Below are 16,266 nucleotides of genomic sequence, written 5' to 3'. Positions count from 1 at the left end.
GATTAGTGGGAGTTAATCATATTCCTAAATTTGAATATATATACATGATATATATTAATTTTGAAAATGAAAGAATTCTTCATCGTTAAAGTTATGACTTTAAACATTCTATAATGATAGAATGTATATGGGAGATATAGTCTATGGGATGGAAATCTATAATGATATATTTCAAGATATAATTGGATTATATCAATCCCTAAAATAGACAAGAGATGCTAGGAAGTTTCTCATATGATGATAAACTTCAATTAGAATGACAATTCTAGTGAGACTAGGAAGTTGTTCTTCTCAAAGGGAATGTACCCTTTGACTCCCAAAGAAATAATGCGTAAATAGAATCCTTTATGCATACGCAGAAAGGTGATTTATGTATTTCATATTGTATGAAAACATTGATATAAGTTGTACCTAGAACAGGTACAAGATAATATCAGTGCAAGCCCAGGATCAGAACCATGGCAACTGTCAAGTGAATCCTTAGGTATTTAAGAAATACTAAGGATGGATTCCTCAAGAATGAGGAAGAATTAGAGTAACGTAATGGAAGCGTAAATGTATTAGATTATGAATCTAATCCATCATAGAATATCTCTTCATTTTGAATGAAGTGATAAATGAGATATCTCTTTATTATGACTAAAGAGATATTTGGGTGGAAACGTTAAAAGTAATGACTTTAATGTGTTCCATCATGTATGCAAAATATATTGCCATATAGAAGCTTACAACATTGTTGTTTGGATGGGAAAGTTCATTTATGAACTCTCCATTCGGTTCCAACCAGAAAGTGTATGACACTAATGGGGCAATAGCTCAAGCCAGGGAATCAAGGTCTCATCAAGGTCCGAACTCAAATGAGAGACTGAACCACATGATTGAGAATCATGTATAATGGTGACGTCGTTATTCTCAAGGTTGCTTCTATGGATAACATATAGATATCCATTGTCTAGGCCTACTACACAGCCATTTATGAAATGACTACAGAAGAGGTATCATCACTGATGACTAAGCTGATTGGCTCTAGTGCAAGTGGGAGATTGTTGGAAATGTGCCCTAAAACCAATCATATGATGATACTTTATGGACATTTCACATGTTAAACTAATCTAGTTTAATATTAAGGGCAAAGATTATTGTTTGAGCCGTCTCATATAAATGTTATATGCTTAAACGATAAGTCCAAGGAATATGTGATTGGAAGAATGCGATCTAAAGAAGTTAGATTCATGAGACCATTCTTTCGTTGACACATCCTAAACGTTCCTGATCATAGGATTGTCAATTGGGCATTGACAGTCCGTTAAGATCAGTACGTGCTATGTCTTCTCTCAGGGAGAGTGACTAGTCTCGAGTCATTGGTGTGTGTGACATCAAGACAAGCATGTAGGTGCTCAATAGAGAATGAGTTCACTGAACACGATCAACGAAGAGTTCTCATATTCATGTCACATGAGAACTCATGGTTGGGATAATGCAAATTAGTCTTTTGACCTGAGGCATCACAGTTGTCTTGTGGTTAGGTCCTTAATCTTTGATTATGTCAAAGTCACTCCATCAGGAGGGTGTCCACGACATCGTTGGGGTTAAGCCACTTAGCCATGGAGGCAAGTGAATGCGCAACAAGGGATCTCTAACCTTCAAACTGTTTGAGGGAGAATACTCTATGATATGATTTAGAATCTCTGGCCAGAGTATGAATGAGATGTTGGAATGTGTTCCAAATCACATTCAAGGTAATCATATAAGCACAAGACTCACATTGGATAGTAGACATGAATAAACTATCAAACCAAACAATGTGGTCAAGAGTATTGTATTAGAGAAAGACCGTATTGCATTTGTAATCCTAAAACTGAATAGGTTCTCCACCTCTTCTGATTAGCTTGGGTAACCATGACATGCTGCTAGGCGTCAACCATGGTTTGTGGAAGCCCTAAAAGTGTATTATCACTAACGGGAGAATTGAAAGTAAGTTTCAATTCACAATCGATTTGAAAGAGTTTGAATCGCCCACTACCTCGCTAAAAGGAACCTAATGGATCGTACACCGTGTAAGGTAGAGATTGAAGATTCAACGGAGATGAGTAAGAATAATTAAATGGTTTAATTATTTATGGCAAGGATTAATTAATATGATTATTAATCAAACGAATAAGTTCGTTAAAAGACCTCGGGATAGTTTTGGACCTTAAGGCCCAATGGGCTTCGAACGTCAAGTCCATTGACTTAAGTTGTATGACAACTTAATGAATAATGATTCACAAAGGCCCAAATAGCCCAATAAATCCCCTTAAATTCGGCCATTTAGAGGAGGGTAGTGAACTTGGCTTAATTGCAAGTTTGCCACTCCATTGTGAGGTGGTATAAAGACATCTTTATAGCCATTTCATCTTTAGGGTTTTTCTAAGGAGAAAAGATGAAAACAAACTCTCCTTTCTCTCTAAAATGGCCGGCCACTCTTGAGGAAAACATCTAGCAATCTTACTTCCTCAAGGTCACTCATTTCTTCTCCAATCTTACCTTGGTGTGGAGACTTAGAGGTTCTCAATTTTGGGAACTTGGAGAAACCTTTTCATCCATCCAAATCCATGGATCTAAGATGCAAGGAATGAAGGCCCTCTCTTTGGGTGATTAGCCTTTGCTTATGCAAAGAGGAATCTACAAAGGTATTGATTTCTCAACTCACTTTGTTTTGAGTTGAGTCTTGGTTCACCTACTTACTAGGCTTTGAAGTTCATGGGTTAAGTTTTGTTTTTGAGTGCATATAAACATGATTCCGCCTTTTAATTGTTAATTGCATGTTGTTGATGTTCAAATGAACTTGTTTTTCACAAATTTTCCTTCACCCCTTTGGGGGCCCAACGTCCTCGTCGGCACACACGTAGCCAGGGTTAGGCTCTGATACCAAATTGTCACATCCCGGCCCGGGGCGGATGGCTTCCCGGGCCTGCTCCACCACCGTAGCACGATATTGTCCGCTTTGGGCTTACCATTCCCTCACGGTTTTGTTTTTGGGAACTCACGAGCAACTTCCCAGTGGGTCAACCATTATGGGATTGCTCAAGCCCCCCTCTCACTTAACTTCAGAGTTCCGATGGAACCCGAAGCCAATGAGTTCCCAAAAGGCCTTGCTCTAGGTAAGGCTGGGAATATACATTTAAGGATCACTCCCCTGGGTGATGTGGGATGTTACAGTTTTCAAGCCTTTTTCATTAGTTTTCCTAATTTTTAACCCAAAAGGATGGAGTGCCAATTTCTTTTTCTTTGTTATTATTTATTAATCCTAAAACAGTGATAGCAATTTGATATCGAACATGTCGAAATCGAACTTACAACATGTTACTTAAAAATGGTAGAAAACTTGATGTCAACCACGATACATCATGTGTTTTTGTATGTTTATTTAATTTACGGTCGGATATAAGATGATCCAAAATCAACCCGATCTTGTGCATCAACAAGATATAAAGAAGTTCCAATCAGGAGTGTATCTTGTATACCTTGAAAATTTCTATATATGTTTACTTTCCTTTTATGGTTTTTAGGCTGTAATAAGAAAAGAGTAGAAAATGAGCTAAAAAGAAAAAATAATGAGATTAAAAGGCTTTAAAAATTCTATGCCGTTAGCATTGCTTGTGCAGATCACTCGATTTCGTCAAATAAAATGTACTGACTCAAGAAGAACCATATGATGATTCATCCATGCTTGGAAAGATACGGATGTGTATTTTCTATAGAATTTTACAATTCGATCATTTTTCTAGATGGTGTTATGGCAGCTTTAATACATGAGAGTCAAGCTACGCACAAATTTAATGCCCTCTACAATGTGGTATCAATGTGGCAGATTAAAGGAGGGATAAAATTTCTATTTAATAGGGATTTTACAAAAATGAAAAAAAGACGATTTTGAGTGTACAAAAGTTCAGGAAGAAAATCAAATATAAGCCTAATTAAATAAGGACTTTGATTCCATTTATTGGGGCTTTTGGCCCTCTGTTTGTCATGACTCAAGGGAAGGAATCAGGCAATCTCCAACCGAAGGAGGGCCAAAGGGTTCATTTTAGCCCTCGGTCCTCTAATAAATTAATATTTTAATGAACAGTGCATGGTCATATTTCTTACAATCTCCAACCGAGGGCCAAAGAGTCATAGGGCCAAACATAGCCTTGTGACAAAAAATCATCTTCAACAAAGGGCCAAACATAGTTTATTATTTAAATTTAAAAACTACAACAACTTTTAAATTTAAAAACTACAACTTATATTTAAAAACTACAACAACTTAAATTTAAAGTCCATAATCAACATCATCTTCATCATCCGCCATTGTAGGAGTATAGTTCGAGGTAAACAACTGCCGCCGGATCATAATTTCCCTCTTTTTCCTATCAAAATAGGCCTTACTCATTGGAGTGTAATCCAAAATGTTCCTTTGCATATTCCTATCATCCATCTCTTCTTGTATTTGTTTGGCCCGTTCTTCATGCCTACGGTTCCTTTCTTCCGTGGCAAAGACATTTTGCTCCGCCATTAATTGCAATGAGGCCGCCATTTCCTGTTAAGCAGCGTAATCATCCTTTGCCTTGCCCTTTTCCTTCAACCTTCGGGCCTTAATTCGATCTCATAGCCCTAGGTATGGAACCTTCACCCGAAGACGGATTTTCTACCCTTGTTTCTTGAATGGTAGGAAATCCATCTTCATCCCCATCTACAGCTGAGGATTGAGTTCCGAACACCGGCGTAGGACCTACTCTATGTTGAGGTGGATCTTCAAATAACACCCACCCTTTACAAATTTCCCAACAACCATGAAACTGAAAAGGTTTCGAGCTGCCCTCATATACAATTCCTCCGCTTCGTACCTAGAAAATATAATTACAAAAATTAAAGGAAATTAAATTTTGAAATTAAATGTAATATAATTAAATATAATTACAAAAATTAAAGGAAATTAATTTATGAAATTAAATGTAATATAATTAAATATTTAAAATAAATTATGAAAACATTTACTTTGTCGTAGTAATTGGCGCCACTTTCATGTTTACTTGCGGCTGCTAACAGTGCTTGATGCCATTTATTCAAACTTGGATGAAGATGTTTCTTCCATCTTGAAGAACAACTATCGTGGTTTCGGGTATTCAGTGGAGTGGTGCATTTGTAGAACTCATAGTATTTTTTGGACACACGAGTCCAAATACCTTCACTTGTTTGAGAAGTCCCCCTCACACTATCTTCCGAGACCCATCTATAAGTCCTGCAAAGAGCTTCATCTTCTTTTCGGGTCCAAACCCTACCTTTCATTGCAGATGAGGCCATTTGAAAATTATTGAAAAAATTGAAGGAAAGATTATTGGAGGAGGTAAGAAAATAGAATGTGAAGAATTAAAAAAGAATGAAGTGAGATAGTTGGAATGGTGAAAATTATGTGACAAATGGTGTAGGAATGGCTTAGGTATTTATAGGAAAAAATGAGAATTTTTAAAAATTTTGGTTGGAAAATATAAAAAAAAAAATTCAAATCCAACGATAACTTATATCAGCACGACGTCAGCTAGCCATTGCTAGCTGACATCACGAGTCATTTGGCCTAGCCCTTGGTTGGAGACGGTTTTCGGGCTATTTTCGGCCCTCTGGCCCTCTGAATCCTTCGGTTGGAGATGGTCTCAATTCCTTATTTAGTGAGAGATTAGACATGGGATTAGGCAACAACAACATGAAAATGAAAAGAAAAATGAGAATGGCTCATTTGAAAGTACTTTTAGAATGATTGAAATTATTTTTAGAAAAAATGTTTTTGGGTTCCAAAAACATTTTCACAAAAAGCGCTTTCATCAATTTCAAAAAAGTGAAAACTAAAATGTAAAAACGAAATAGTTATTAAATGATCTCTTTAATCGTGAGTATTTGAGCTGGTATTTATGGTCTCTACGAAACAAGCTCTGTTTTAAAGGTGCTAAGCTATGTATCGCTCATGCCAAGGCCAGTATTTTTATGTGTTCTAAAGAATTTGCCTCTTTGGTTTTTTCTTCGGTTCCTTTTGCGTCAAGTCCTTTTATTTTTCAAACTTTTAGGCGTTTCTTCTTTGTTGTCTACTACCTCGCGTTTCAAACCTGTTGTCTGAAAACCTCCTATGGTGGGGTGGACCAAGGTAATTACTAATGCGTCATGCAAGTTATGGTGATGTATTTTGTGATTATCAAGGTATTGCTTTGGGTTCTTTTACGTCGTCTGTTTCTAGTTCGATTGCAACTGAGCTTCTTACTATAGCTGAGGCTATTCGAGTTGCTTAGGTGGATGGATGGCATTACATTTGGTTGGAGACGGCCTCAAGTATGGTGATTCACTAGTTAAACTCTTAGGGGACGTTTGTTGCGCCGAACTATTTCGGACTGCATTAGCTTCAAGGACTAAGCTGGATTGACTTAGACTAGATTAAACTGGACTAACTTAGTGAAGCGTTTGGTGCAGTATTGGACTAAGAAGCTGGATAATAACAAATTCTAATATTATATTATTTAATATATAAATTATTAATATTTTATTATGATTTTATCTTTTTCTCCATCTTTTCCTACCATTTCCGTCCCACTTTCTTCCTCTTCTCTCAGTTCTTCGTCCTACCCTCTCCCTCTTTTTTTCCTCTCAGACCTCTCAATTCATGTCTCTTTCTCATTTCTGGTCAAACTCCTTATCGATTCCAGTCTCTATTTCTCTGTTCTCCCTCATTCTCTAGCTATGCGTTGTTCAAACGGAACCTCATGGCTCCAATTTTCCCAACGAGTTGCAAGTTTCCCGATGTGTTTTCCAGCCAACCCTCGTTAAATTGGATGAAGTTAACACCTCCAAAAAATTCATCACCATCCCTGGACCGAGATCTTAGCTTTGTATGCTCGAATCTGTCATGGATTTGAAGAAGCCCAAACAGGCCGAGGCTTCTAGGCCATTTTTCGGCCACATTCGACCACATTTTGGCCTCGATTCAGGTAGAATCGTAATCTTGTCACTCCCAGCTTCAATTTTGTATATTTTATATGAAAGTTGGTTGTGAAGTGGATCTGAAAGAGAGTCGGAAAGTTAATGATTGATCTAGGTGACTGGAGATGACGAGGAGTCTGTCGGGAGTGGTCGTTGAGCATGACGAGGACGAGAAAGAGAGGATAGTCTTAGCAAGTCCCATGGTTATTGGGGGGTCTCGCTAAGACCTCTTAGTGAAGGGTTTTGTCCATGCTAGTCCCCTTTAGTCTCATTAATGTTAGTCCCAGCATGGAACAAACACGGTATTGGACTAATAGCTAGTCCAGTCTAGTCCAGTCCGACTTAGTGAGGGCAAACAAATGCCCCATTATAGTTCTATCATTAATTTGTATTTGCTTGTTGAATGGAGCAATTGCCTATGGCATATTAGGCATATGTTGTTTCTGTTTCCCATATACTTACTGTGATATCCCGTCCCGGAATTATCGAAAACGTACGTGTGAAATGACGCTTTTACCCCTAGTTCGTTTCTTTTACGTTTAATCATCGTTGTGAGCCTTGTTGGCATGTTTGGAACCATACACACACTCCCACACACTCCACTTCTCTCTGTCTTTTTCCTTGTCTCTCTCCCGTGCTCCCTTTCCTCCCCCTTTCAAACACATACGTACGGACACACCAAGAACCCATCAAATCTTTGCAGATCGAGGGAACTAAATCCATATTCGAGCTCGTGAGGTTGAGAGGAGCACGATAGTACCATTTTCAGGTAAGAACTCTGTCGTTTTCACGTCGATTCGACAATGGCAGTTTTGAGTACTATTCATGCAAAATTAATCTAGCACGTTTTTGGGATTTTGAAGCTCGTAGGTGACTTGGTGAGGTCCCAAGGAGCCTCGGAGTGCTTCGTTGGAAGAATTTGGACGTCGGGATCGCCCCGTTCGAAGTTGGCCGGTTTTGGAGGTTGGTGACAGGTGAGATTTCGTAGGTTTTACCTCTTAAAAATGGTATGGTTGTGTTCTCCTAGTTCTAGGCGTCATTTTGGTACAAGAATCACGAAAAATGGTTGAAAAACGAGAGAGAAATCACGATTTACAGGTTTTGCGATTTTTCGGCGCCGGCGACGGCACCGGAGGTTCGCCGGGGAAGGAGACGGAATATTCCTGACGCCGTTGACGGAATCCGTTAGAACTAACGGAATATTCCTCACGGCGTCAGTTGACGCCGTCAGCGTGCCAGGCACGTGCCTGCTCGTGGCCGGCGCGTGCGGCGGAGAAATTTTTTTCTAAAAATATGGGTGTGATCCTGAGGTTGTGTAGAGCACGTTGGTATATTCATTTGTCCAATTTGAGCAATGTATGAGAAGTTATTACGAGAAGTTGGTTATGTGCTTTAAAATTGACGTTTTTATAGTTGTTTCGCATATAGGTGATACGTATCCCGAGGACGAGCGTGGTCACTCGAGGCAGGGGGGCTACGACCCTTCCACATATCAGTGAGTGGGCTTTTGGTTTTCCGTATATACCTATATACACTTATTTTCCCAGAAATTGAGTAAAAAGGGTTATTTGTCTTATGCCATGCATATTATTATTATTGATTATGCACCCTTAGCCGCATTATTAGTTGCATACACATACATATGCATTTTGGGTGCTGTAGACGCACAGGTAAGTGCCAGGTAAGTGTTATTCATGTTTATATTTCAGTAGTGGTTTGAGATGCTTAGAGAGCTCATAACCCGCACCCCTGGTGTTAGTGCTCCCGCCCAGAGTAGGGCACAGTCCTTCACGTGATGTTCACCTCCTGCACCACACGCTCAGCTTGGATCCAAGTTAGGTGCACAGTCCTGTCGTACAGACCACTTTTGGTGGTTCCTACTCGTAGGTGACCCGCGATTATTCGCACAGCCTTCACGTGATCGTAGCACTATAGTGTATATATATGTATTACACCCAGGCCTGTCGTACAGACCACTTTAGGTGGTTCCGACTCGTGGGCAGGTTCAGTTATTGAGTTTGAGATTTGAGCTCTATATGCAGCCGTACAGGTCACGTTAAGTGACTCCGGCTGCCAGATTATATGTTATCGTTTTGAGATATACCTGAGCACTTGCATTTCATTATGAGGTTTTGACATGGCATATTCTTGAGCACGATTGGCATACCCTTGAGCATGTTTGGCATATCTATACATACGTATATATGTTTATTTTTTGGGAAGTATACAGGTTTTACGGAGAGGGGTTAGAATGTATTTTACTAAATGGTTTTCGAAAAGCTTTGTTTTTGCCCACGCACGCTTTTGTTTTGCGCCCCTCCAGGTTCTAGTCGCTTAGCAGTTTCGGTGGTTTCCCAGATGGCTTTTCCGGCATTTCTGACAGACACTCACCAGCATAGGGTCACCTTCGGGTGTACTATTGTCGCATCTTTTCTTTTGGACTGCTGTAGACTTGCTCTGAACTTAGCGTCTCACTTACGCTAGCATTTGTTTTAGTACTCTGTATGCTAGTAGTTTTTAATTATTCGTACTTTTTATATTACTACTTTATTAGCTTCCGCACGTGCTCATGGTTACGTCACATTCGTGTGACGGCCAGTACGCCCTGATCTTGGTCGGGGTGTGTCACTTACGCAAGGGCAACTGGGGCTGAGGCCTAAGATAATTTGGTGCAGACCACGATGTATATTACTGGTGGTCTAACATTTCTTCATGTGTAGCTTTTGCTTATATTCATGATCTTTCTACTTCTACAAACTATCGTTTCAGATGACTTTTATCATATATTTTCTTTGTAAGTAGGGTTGATTTTTTATTCCCTTATAGTATTACTTGCTATGTTTTTCTCATAAACAAGATTTGACTTTATGTCCCCGTATTTGTATTTGTATTTTCTCTTAATAAGATTATAGGGGGAAGAAAGTCCCGTTTGGTGGGTCGGCTGGAACCGGGCCTTAACACTTAGATTGGCTTCGAAAAATACTTAAGTCCATAGCCCAATGCAATCCAATCCAATATTTCGACATATTCTTCATTAGTTTTAAACATTTCTTCTTCCCCGAGTTTCAGTCCCAGGTTTATGCGTGTTATCGACACAGAACCCAGTTCTATATCTCTCTCTCTCTCTCTCCATTTCAAATTTTCAATCTCTCTCTGTCTTTCTTCCCCAAGACATGGACAACCTTCGAACCTATAGAGACGAAGACGACGAAGAAGACGAACAATCGAAACCCACAACCGCCGCCGCAATCCCAACTGCCGAGCCCATCGAACCACCCGAACCCACCACCGACGACCCCGACACCGACACCCTAAACCCACCTTCCAACGACCCGCAAAACGGCAGTAAAACCGAAACCGAAGCCTCCGAATCTCTCTCCGAGTCCGTCAAATCCCAAGAAATCGACATCGACAACGACGACGACGATCCGCCTCCCAAGAAGCAAAAGCAGCTCTCTTCCCTCACCGCAGAGCCCTTTCCCGACCAAGATCAAACCCCACTGCCCCTGCCCATCTCCAACGGAATCGCTGTCGCCGCCGCCGCCCCAACCGCCGCCAATTCGAAGAAATCGAAGAAGAAGAACAACAATGTGTGGGTCACTAAGTCGACCCGCAAGGGGAAAAAGAAGAGCAAGGCCAATAACAACAACCACAATGCCCCCGGGGACGACACCGTGTTGATCACTCCAGTCACGCGGTTCCCGGACAAAACTGACGACACTCCGGACATGACAATCTGCCTCTCCAAGGTGTACAAGGCCGAGAAAGTGGAGGTGAGTGAGGACCGAATGAGTGCCGGTAGCACAAAAGGGTACAGAATGGTTAGGGCCACCAGGGGAGTGGCTGAGGGGGCTTGGTATTTTGAAATAAAGGTGGTGAACTTGGGAGAGAGTGGCCACACAAGGCTTGGCTGGTCCACTGAGAAAGGGGACTTGCAGGCACCCGTCGGGTATGATGCGAATAGTTTTGGGTATAGGGACATTGATGGGAGTAAGGTGCATAAGGCTTTGAGGGAGAAATATGGGGAGGAAGGGTACAAGGAAGGTGATGTTATTGGGTTTTATATAAATTTGCCTGATGGGGGCTCGTATGCCCCAAAGCCGCCCCATTTGGTTTGGTACAAGGGTCAGCGGTATGCTTGTGCCCCTGACGTGAAGGAGGATCCTCCGAAAGTAGTGCCTGGTGAGTGAGTGATTGTTTTTTGTAGTGTTGATGTTTTCAAGTGTTTATTTTCGGTGATTTTGTGGTTGTGGTTGTGTTTGGTGTGAAATTTATTGCGGGGCATTGTGTTTCTTGCATAGGCATTCTTGTTTTGTTTTACGAATGTGAATACAAATCCACTTGCACAGTTCAACTGTTATGGCACTCTTTCCCTATGGTTCTAATTGAAATCATGAACGAGTTGAACTGAACAGATGTTGGGTTGATAGAAAATAGAATGAGTGTCTTTAGCAGTTCATAGAAGATAGACCTCCACTCAGCATAAAACAAAACATTCCTTGCATGAAGACTGACCGAATAACACCTTTTCAGACTAAGAGATGATCAAAACAACTGAACTTGTGACTTATAGTCTTTATCTATCTCTGTTGCACGATAACGTTTGTAGCATTAAACTGCACATTTGACTTATTGTTTCCGGTATCTAAGTTCAGGGGAACAACATTAGCCAAGAGAATGTACTATAATTATTAATTCTTTTACTTGCGAGAGAGACTATAATTATAGTGAGGTTTGAGACATGTGATTGTAACATTTGCTTGTGCAGAAGAAAGCAAGAGATGGGAGAAATGATCTTTGTGCATTTTAGCCAAACTAGGTACGAAGGGGTCGAAATGGTTTCCAGGGGATGGTATTATTGTTCCTATATTATTATTTAGTGAAACTAGTTATGAATCTTAATCTGTCGTCTCTCATGCCCCTCTTTGTTCAACAAGTCATAGCATGAGTTAAAAACTTGGTATAAAGTTAGGTGATGGGAAAATTTTGGGAATGAGGAATCAGAATGATTAAATTGAAGAACTGACTCTGCAGTCTTGGGTTGAACTGTAATTCGTGAGTTTAAGGGGTATATAGGCGTTGGTAGATTCCACGGCATGAGAATTATTTGAAGTTCATAATATACGTACAAGCCATGCAAGCATTGACTCTTGGAATGTGATATCCAGTTACAATCTAATTAGAATAGTGAAAGATGTGTATTCTATTTCAATGAAACAGGAAATTGAATCTTTGTGGGACAGGACATTGAATCTATGTGTCAGGGCTTGCATAGTCTTAGCTGTGAACACCTGGACCTGATCCAGGCAACTAAACATGATTTAACTTAAATTTCTAAAATTTAAAGACAATGGAAACCATCAGCTATTTAAACCCGAATATATCTGTATTTTCTTTTCCAAATGGCTAAAAGTAGGGAATTTGCGTGGGGCTTTTCCCAACCCATCTTAAAACCACTCCTCATTATGTATCCTGCATTTATCATTGCCAGCCTGTATCAAGTAAAAATCCCAATTGCTTTTGATCTGAGTGAATATATTATTTTTGGCTTTGCCATGGTTGAAAAACGCTTCCTTCTCGCCAATTTGTTACCTAACTGTTCTTTTTTCCTGAGATTAAAAGGAAACTTCAGTTTGGTGTTCCCATCCAATTCCAGTACCAGTCCTCAAGTTTGTTATTGAACTCATTGCCATTTGTATACTGTGTGCAATAGTAAGTTGCTTTAGGATCCAAGCATGCAATTGTACATGCCGCCTCTTCGACCAACTTGCTACTTCAATAATTTTTCTGGGTTTTAGGAGCATTTTTTCAAACTTCTGTTCAACTAGAAAGGTTTCTATTCTGCTAGGATAACCTACATTTATTTTCTTGTAAGTGTAACTCTAGAGTGATTGTTGATCTGCTTTGCAGGAAGTGAGATATCATTTTTTAAAAATGGGGTATGTCAAGGAGTTGCTTTTAAGGATCTATATGGTGGACGTTACTATCCTACTGCTTCAATGTACACTCTTCCACATCAACCAAATTGTGTTGTCAAGTTCAACTTCGGCCCTGATTTTGAATTCTTTCCAGAAGATTTCGATGGACGTCCAGTGCCCCGGCCCATGTTTGAAGTTCCTTATCATGGGTTTGAAAACCGAGTTGAAAATGGAGATTCTGATGAGAAGAAACAATAACCAGAAACCAGCACAATTCAACCCTATTTCTGTTTCTGGAGTTTCCAATAGCCAAAACGTGAGAATGGAAAACCTTCATGGATTTGGGAGAAGCATATGAGTTTTAACTTTCCTTTGTAATTTTAGTTGCTGCTAAAAGTACAACTTGAAACTGAACTGATAATCATTGTATTCTTGACCTTTGTCTGACAAGTTCTAATGGAAAACATAATGATATTGCATAGCGAGACAATGTCCCGATTGTTCTGTTTGATAAATAGCTCTGTTCTTCCTGCTTGTGCATTTGTATCATGCAAGTCCATTATAATTACTGTTATGATGTTTCAGATTCTAGATCCTTATGCATTGGTTTAATATATACACTTCTTTTCAGATTCTTACAGGCTCAGACGTAGCTGTTTCAGTAATTATACCTTGTCTATGGTTTTATTTATTCGTTTGGTCTATCTGTAGAAAGCTTGATCTCTGACTCCTGCTTCGGTTCTGAAATTGGTAACTGGTTAGTGCTAGTCATTGATCTTTTTCGTTGGTATGAGATGGAATATTTATCATGCTCTTATTGTGTTGTCTTTTTGCAATTTTAGATCTAATTGGATATTTCCTTTCGTGACAGGAGGTTCGTTCGTTGAGCACTGAGCACTGACTTCAACTGTATTGCAGAGGCAACGAAAATGATGGATTACATTCTTTGTTATACCTCCGTTTGGTCGTATTTCTTTTAGATTGAAGAGCTGTCGAGTTTGATTTCATTTTTGGGAACTATCGATGGACTCTAAGCAGTTTCTCCTGAGCAATCATAGTCAAGTGTCATGTTGGAGAAACAAATTTCTGGTAACCTCGCACCAAAACCCATCGTTGGTGTGGTTCTATGATTGTTTTTAAACTCTGGATGTCGAGGAAGCTGCACATTTTGCTACAGAACAGGGGTATACTTGTTTATGGAGGGTATTCTGGTTTGAGGTATGCAACATTAGTGGCTAGGTTTTCTTCCGTCATATCGATCTTGCTTAGCTACTCCCAGGGCAAGTGATCAGATTGACGGATTCACGCTTTCTTTCTCTCAATCTAAGATTTGGTTGAAGGTCCTTTTTAACAACGGTTTATGAGAAGCACATCCGAAGATTTGCGATAGGCGACCCGAGGCTAGTCGTGAAGTATTTACCCCATGTTGATATAGGCTGTTAGAGCAGATGCAATGGATGCTTCACTTACAACCGCATGGGAAAAAAACCCAAAGCAACCGAATCTTGGTGGTGGAGTCTGATCGTGGTGGCATGATGGTGGCTAAAGATCGGGGTGGCAATGGTTCGAATGGTGGTCACGGTGAAGGTGGAGACGATGGAGATATGAGAAGGTGGAGACGATGGAGATATGAGAAGGTGGAAACGATAGTGATATGAGAATGCCATGGTTATGGTTTCAATGGTGGCTGATATCACAAAGATCAAGATCTGATATGGATGCCGCTGCGTTTTGGGGTTCTCCTCTGTCATCGTCTTCGTGTTCACTATCGTAGTCTTCAGCAGAATCAACGATATTCAACTGTCATTGTTAATGGCATCGACATTTGGTAGATATTGTTGATATGATATCAATATTTTGTTGATATTGTTGATATCAATACGTATACATGGAGTTGTTAATACAACATTGATATTCGGTTATTATAGGGGTGTGTTATCTACACCCCATTTTACTTATCACACCCTTGATAATTTTTTTCCGTTGATCTTCTTTAATCTGATAGCCGAAAATTAAAATTGTGTGAGAAGTAAAATTTTCTTTACTTGTAAGTGAGGGCTTACGTTCAATTCTTGTTAAAGTTGAATTTGAATCACATTATTGCTAGCTCATTGTGAGACTTAGCCCATTCCCCCATCTCCTTAGTGTAAGTTTAAATTGACCTAACATGACCACCATCGTTTATATGTGCTTTTAAAATTACTAAAAGCACTTTTGATGAAAATGTTCTTAGAACCAAATATTTAATAAAGATGCAAGTGAATTATAGAAAATCATTTAAGGTGCTTCTTGGAAGAAGTACATAATCGATGCTTATTGCAAGAAGCATTTCAAGTTCTTTTGGAATCCAAAACTATTTTATAAATGTTTTCAGTCATTTTAAAAAGAACTTCCAAACAATTGAGCTAGGCCAAGGGAGAAAAGGTTTGGATCAGCTTCTTTGGCGATGAGAAAACAGGTTAATGAATTCAAAGCTGCAATACCAGGGAATGTTGTTTGCAAGGACGTTCAAGAAATGGCAGTCTTGGGTGTTTGCTGGTCAATCGGTGAGATGGAAGCGACCTGACTTGGGTTTGATCAAATTCAATTGCGATGGTGCATGGAGGAATTGGGTGGGTGGCTAGGGACTTTGCTGGGCTTTTGCAGGTGGCGGGAGGCACAGGGAAACTGATGTTTTTAAGCTCGATTGCAGCGGAGGCTGCTGCAGTCAGAGCTGCGATGGGTGGCTGCTGTGAATCAGGGCTATACTAGTGTGGAAATGGAATCTCGTTCTAAGGTCGTAATTCAAATGCTAAACCGGGAAATTGAATGCTTAATTTTCGATATATGGGGGCTTGCTTCCAGGATTCAAGATGTGAAGTTTGTTTTTGTGCCGACGAGGATGAAACCAGGCTTCCAGGCATGGAGGTTCGATGCCTTAGGCTTTGAGTTTCTCTTTGTAAAACATTTCAATTTGTGTTTAATAAAATCTCTCTCTCATTTTGATAAGAGAAATAAAATTGACCCAGCATGAGCCCAGAAGCCCAGGGTCAAAATGGTCTTTTGATTGAAAACCGGCTGGGTCCATTTTCCTTGTGCAAGTATGAAGAGTAACTGAACAAGATATCATAAATCTCCTCCTTAGACCATCTGCAATGGTGGGCTAAATGCTAAATTTCCTCCTAAAATTTTCTCCCAAACTCAATCCAACCCAAGGGAAAACTTTGGGCTAAAAGCTAAATGGGGAACGAAGGCTAAATTCCGCCCAAAAGTCGGTGTGGGCCCCACCGAAGGGATTGCATTTCAGCGTTTGGGCGCCAAACGCAGCCCACTGAATCGCCCAGCGCGCCTAACTCGCGAGGCTTCTGACCGCTAGGGACCC

At 40.0% G+C, this 16,266-nt stretch overlaps 1 protein-coding gene across 3 annotated transcripts; it reads left to right on the top strand.

Moving 5' to 3' along the window:
* Positions 1–10,056: 10,056 nt before the first annotated feature.
* On the top strand, positions 10,057–14,957 carry LOC137742456 (protein TRAUCO-like). 3 transcript variants are annotated; one of them, XM_068482324.1, is made up of 3 exons: positions 10,057–11,169; positions 12,898–13,221; positions 13,777–14,957. In XM_068482324.1, exons 1-2 carry the CDS (start codon positions 10,161–10,163, stop codon positions 13,161–13,163), a joined length of 1,275 nt encoding a protein of 424 aa, XP_068338425.1. In that variant the 5' UTR covers positions 10,057–10,160; the 3' UTR covers positions 13,164–13,221; positions 13,777–14,957. The 3 variants fall into 3 exon arrangements, with proteins under 3 accessions (XP_068338425.1, XP_068338424.1, XP_068338426.1); XM_068482323.1 differs by having other exon boundaries at positions 12,898–13,662; XM_068482325.1 differs by lacking the exons at positions 12,898–13,221; positions 13,777–14,957 and adding an exon at positions 11,756–12,782.
* The last annotated feature ends 1,309 nt before the right edge of the window (positions 14,958–16,266 follow it).

This window comes from Pyrus communis, chromosome 8, assembly GCF_963583255.1.
Source record: "Pyrus communis chromosome 8, drPyrComm1.1, whole genome shotgun sequence".
Lineage (NCBI taxonomy): Eukaryota > Viridiplantae > Streptophyta > Magnoliopsida > Rosales > Rosaceae > Pyrus > Pyrus communis.
This window is presented reverse-complemented; position numbering and strand designations above follow the sequence as displayed.

What these genes read in the sequence shown, in the direction of transcription:
- LOC137742456 (XM_068482324.1), top strand. Translation starts at nt 10,161, where the DNA reads ATGGACAACCTTCGAACCTATAGAGACGAAGACGACGAAGAAGACGAA. An exon ending in TCCTCCGAAAGTAGTGCCTG is followed by an intron (nt 11,170 to 12,897) that starts GTGAGTGAGTGA and finishes TCTGCTTTGCAG; the next exon opens with GAAGTGAGATATCATTTTTT.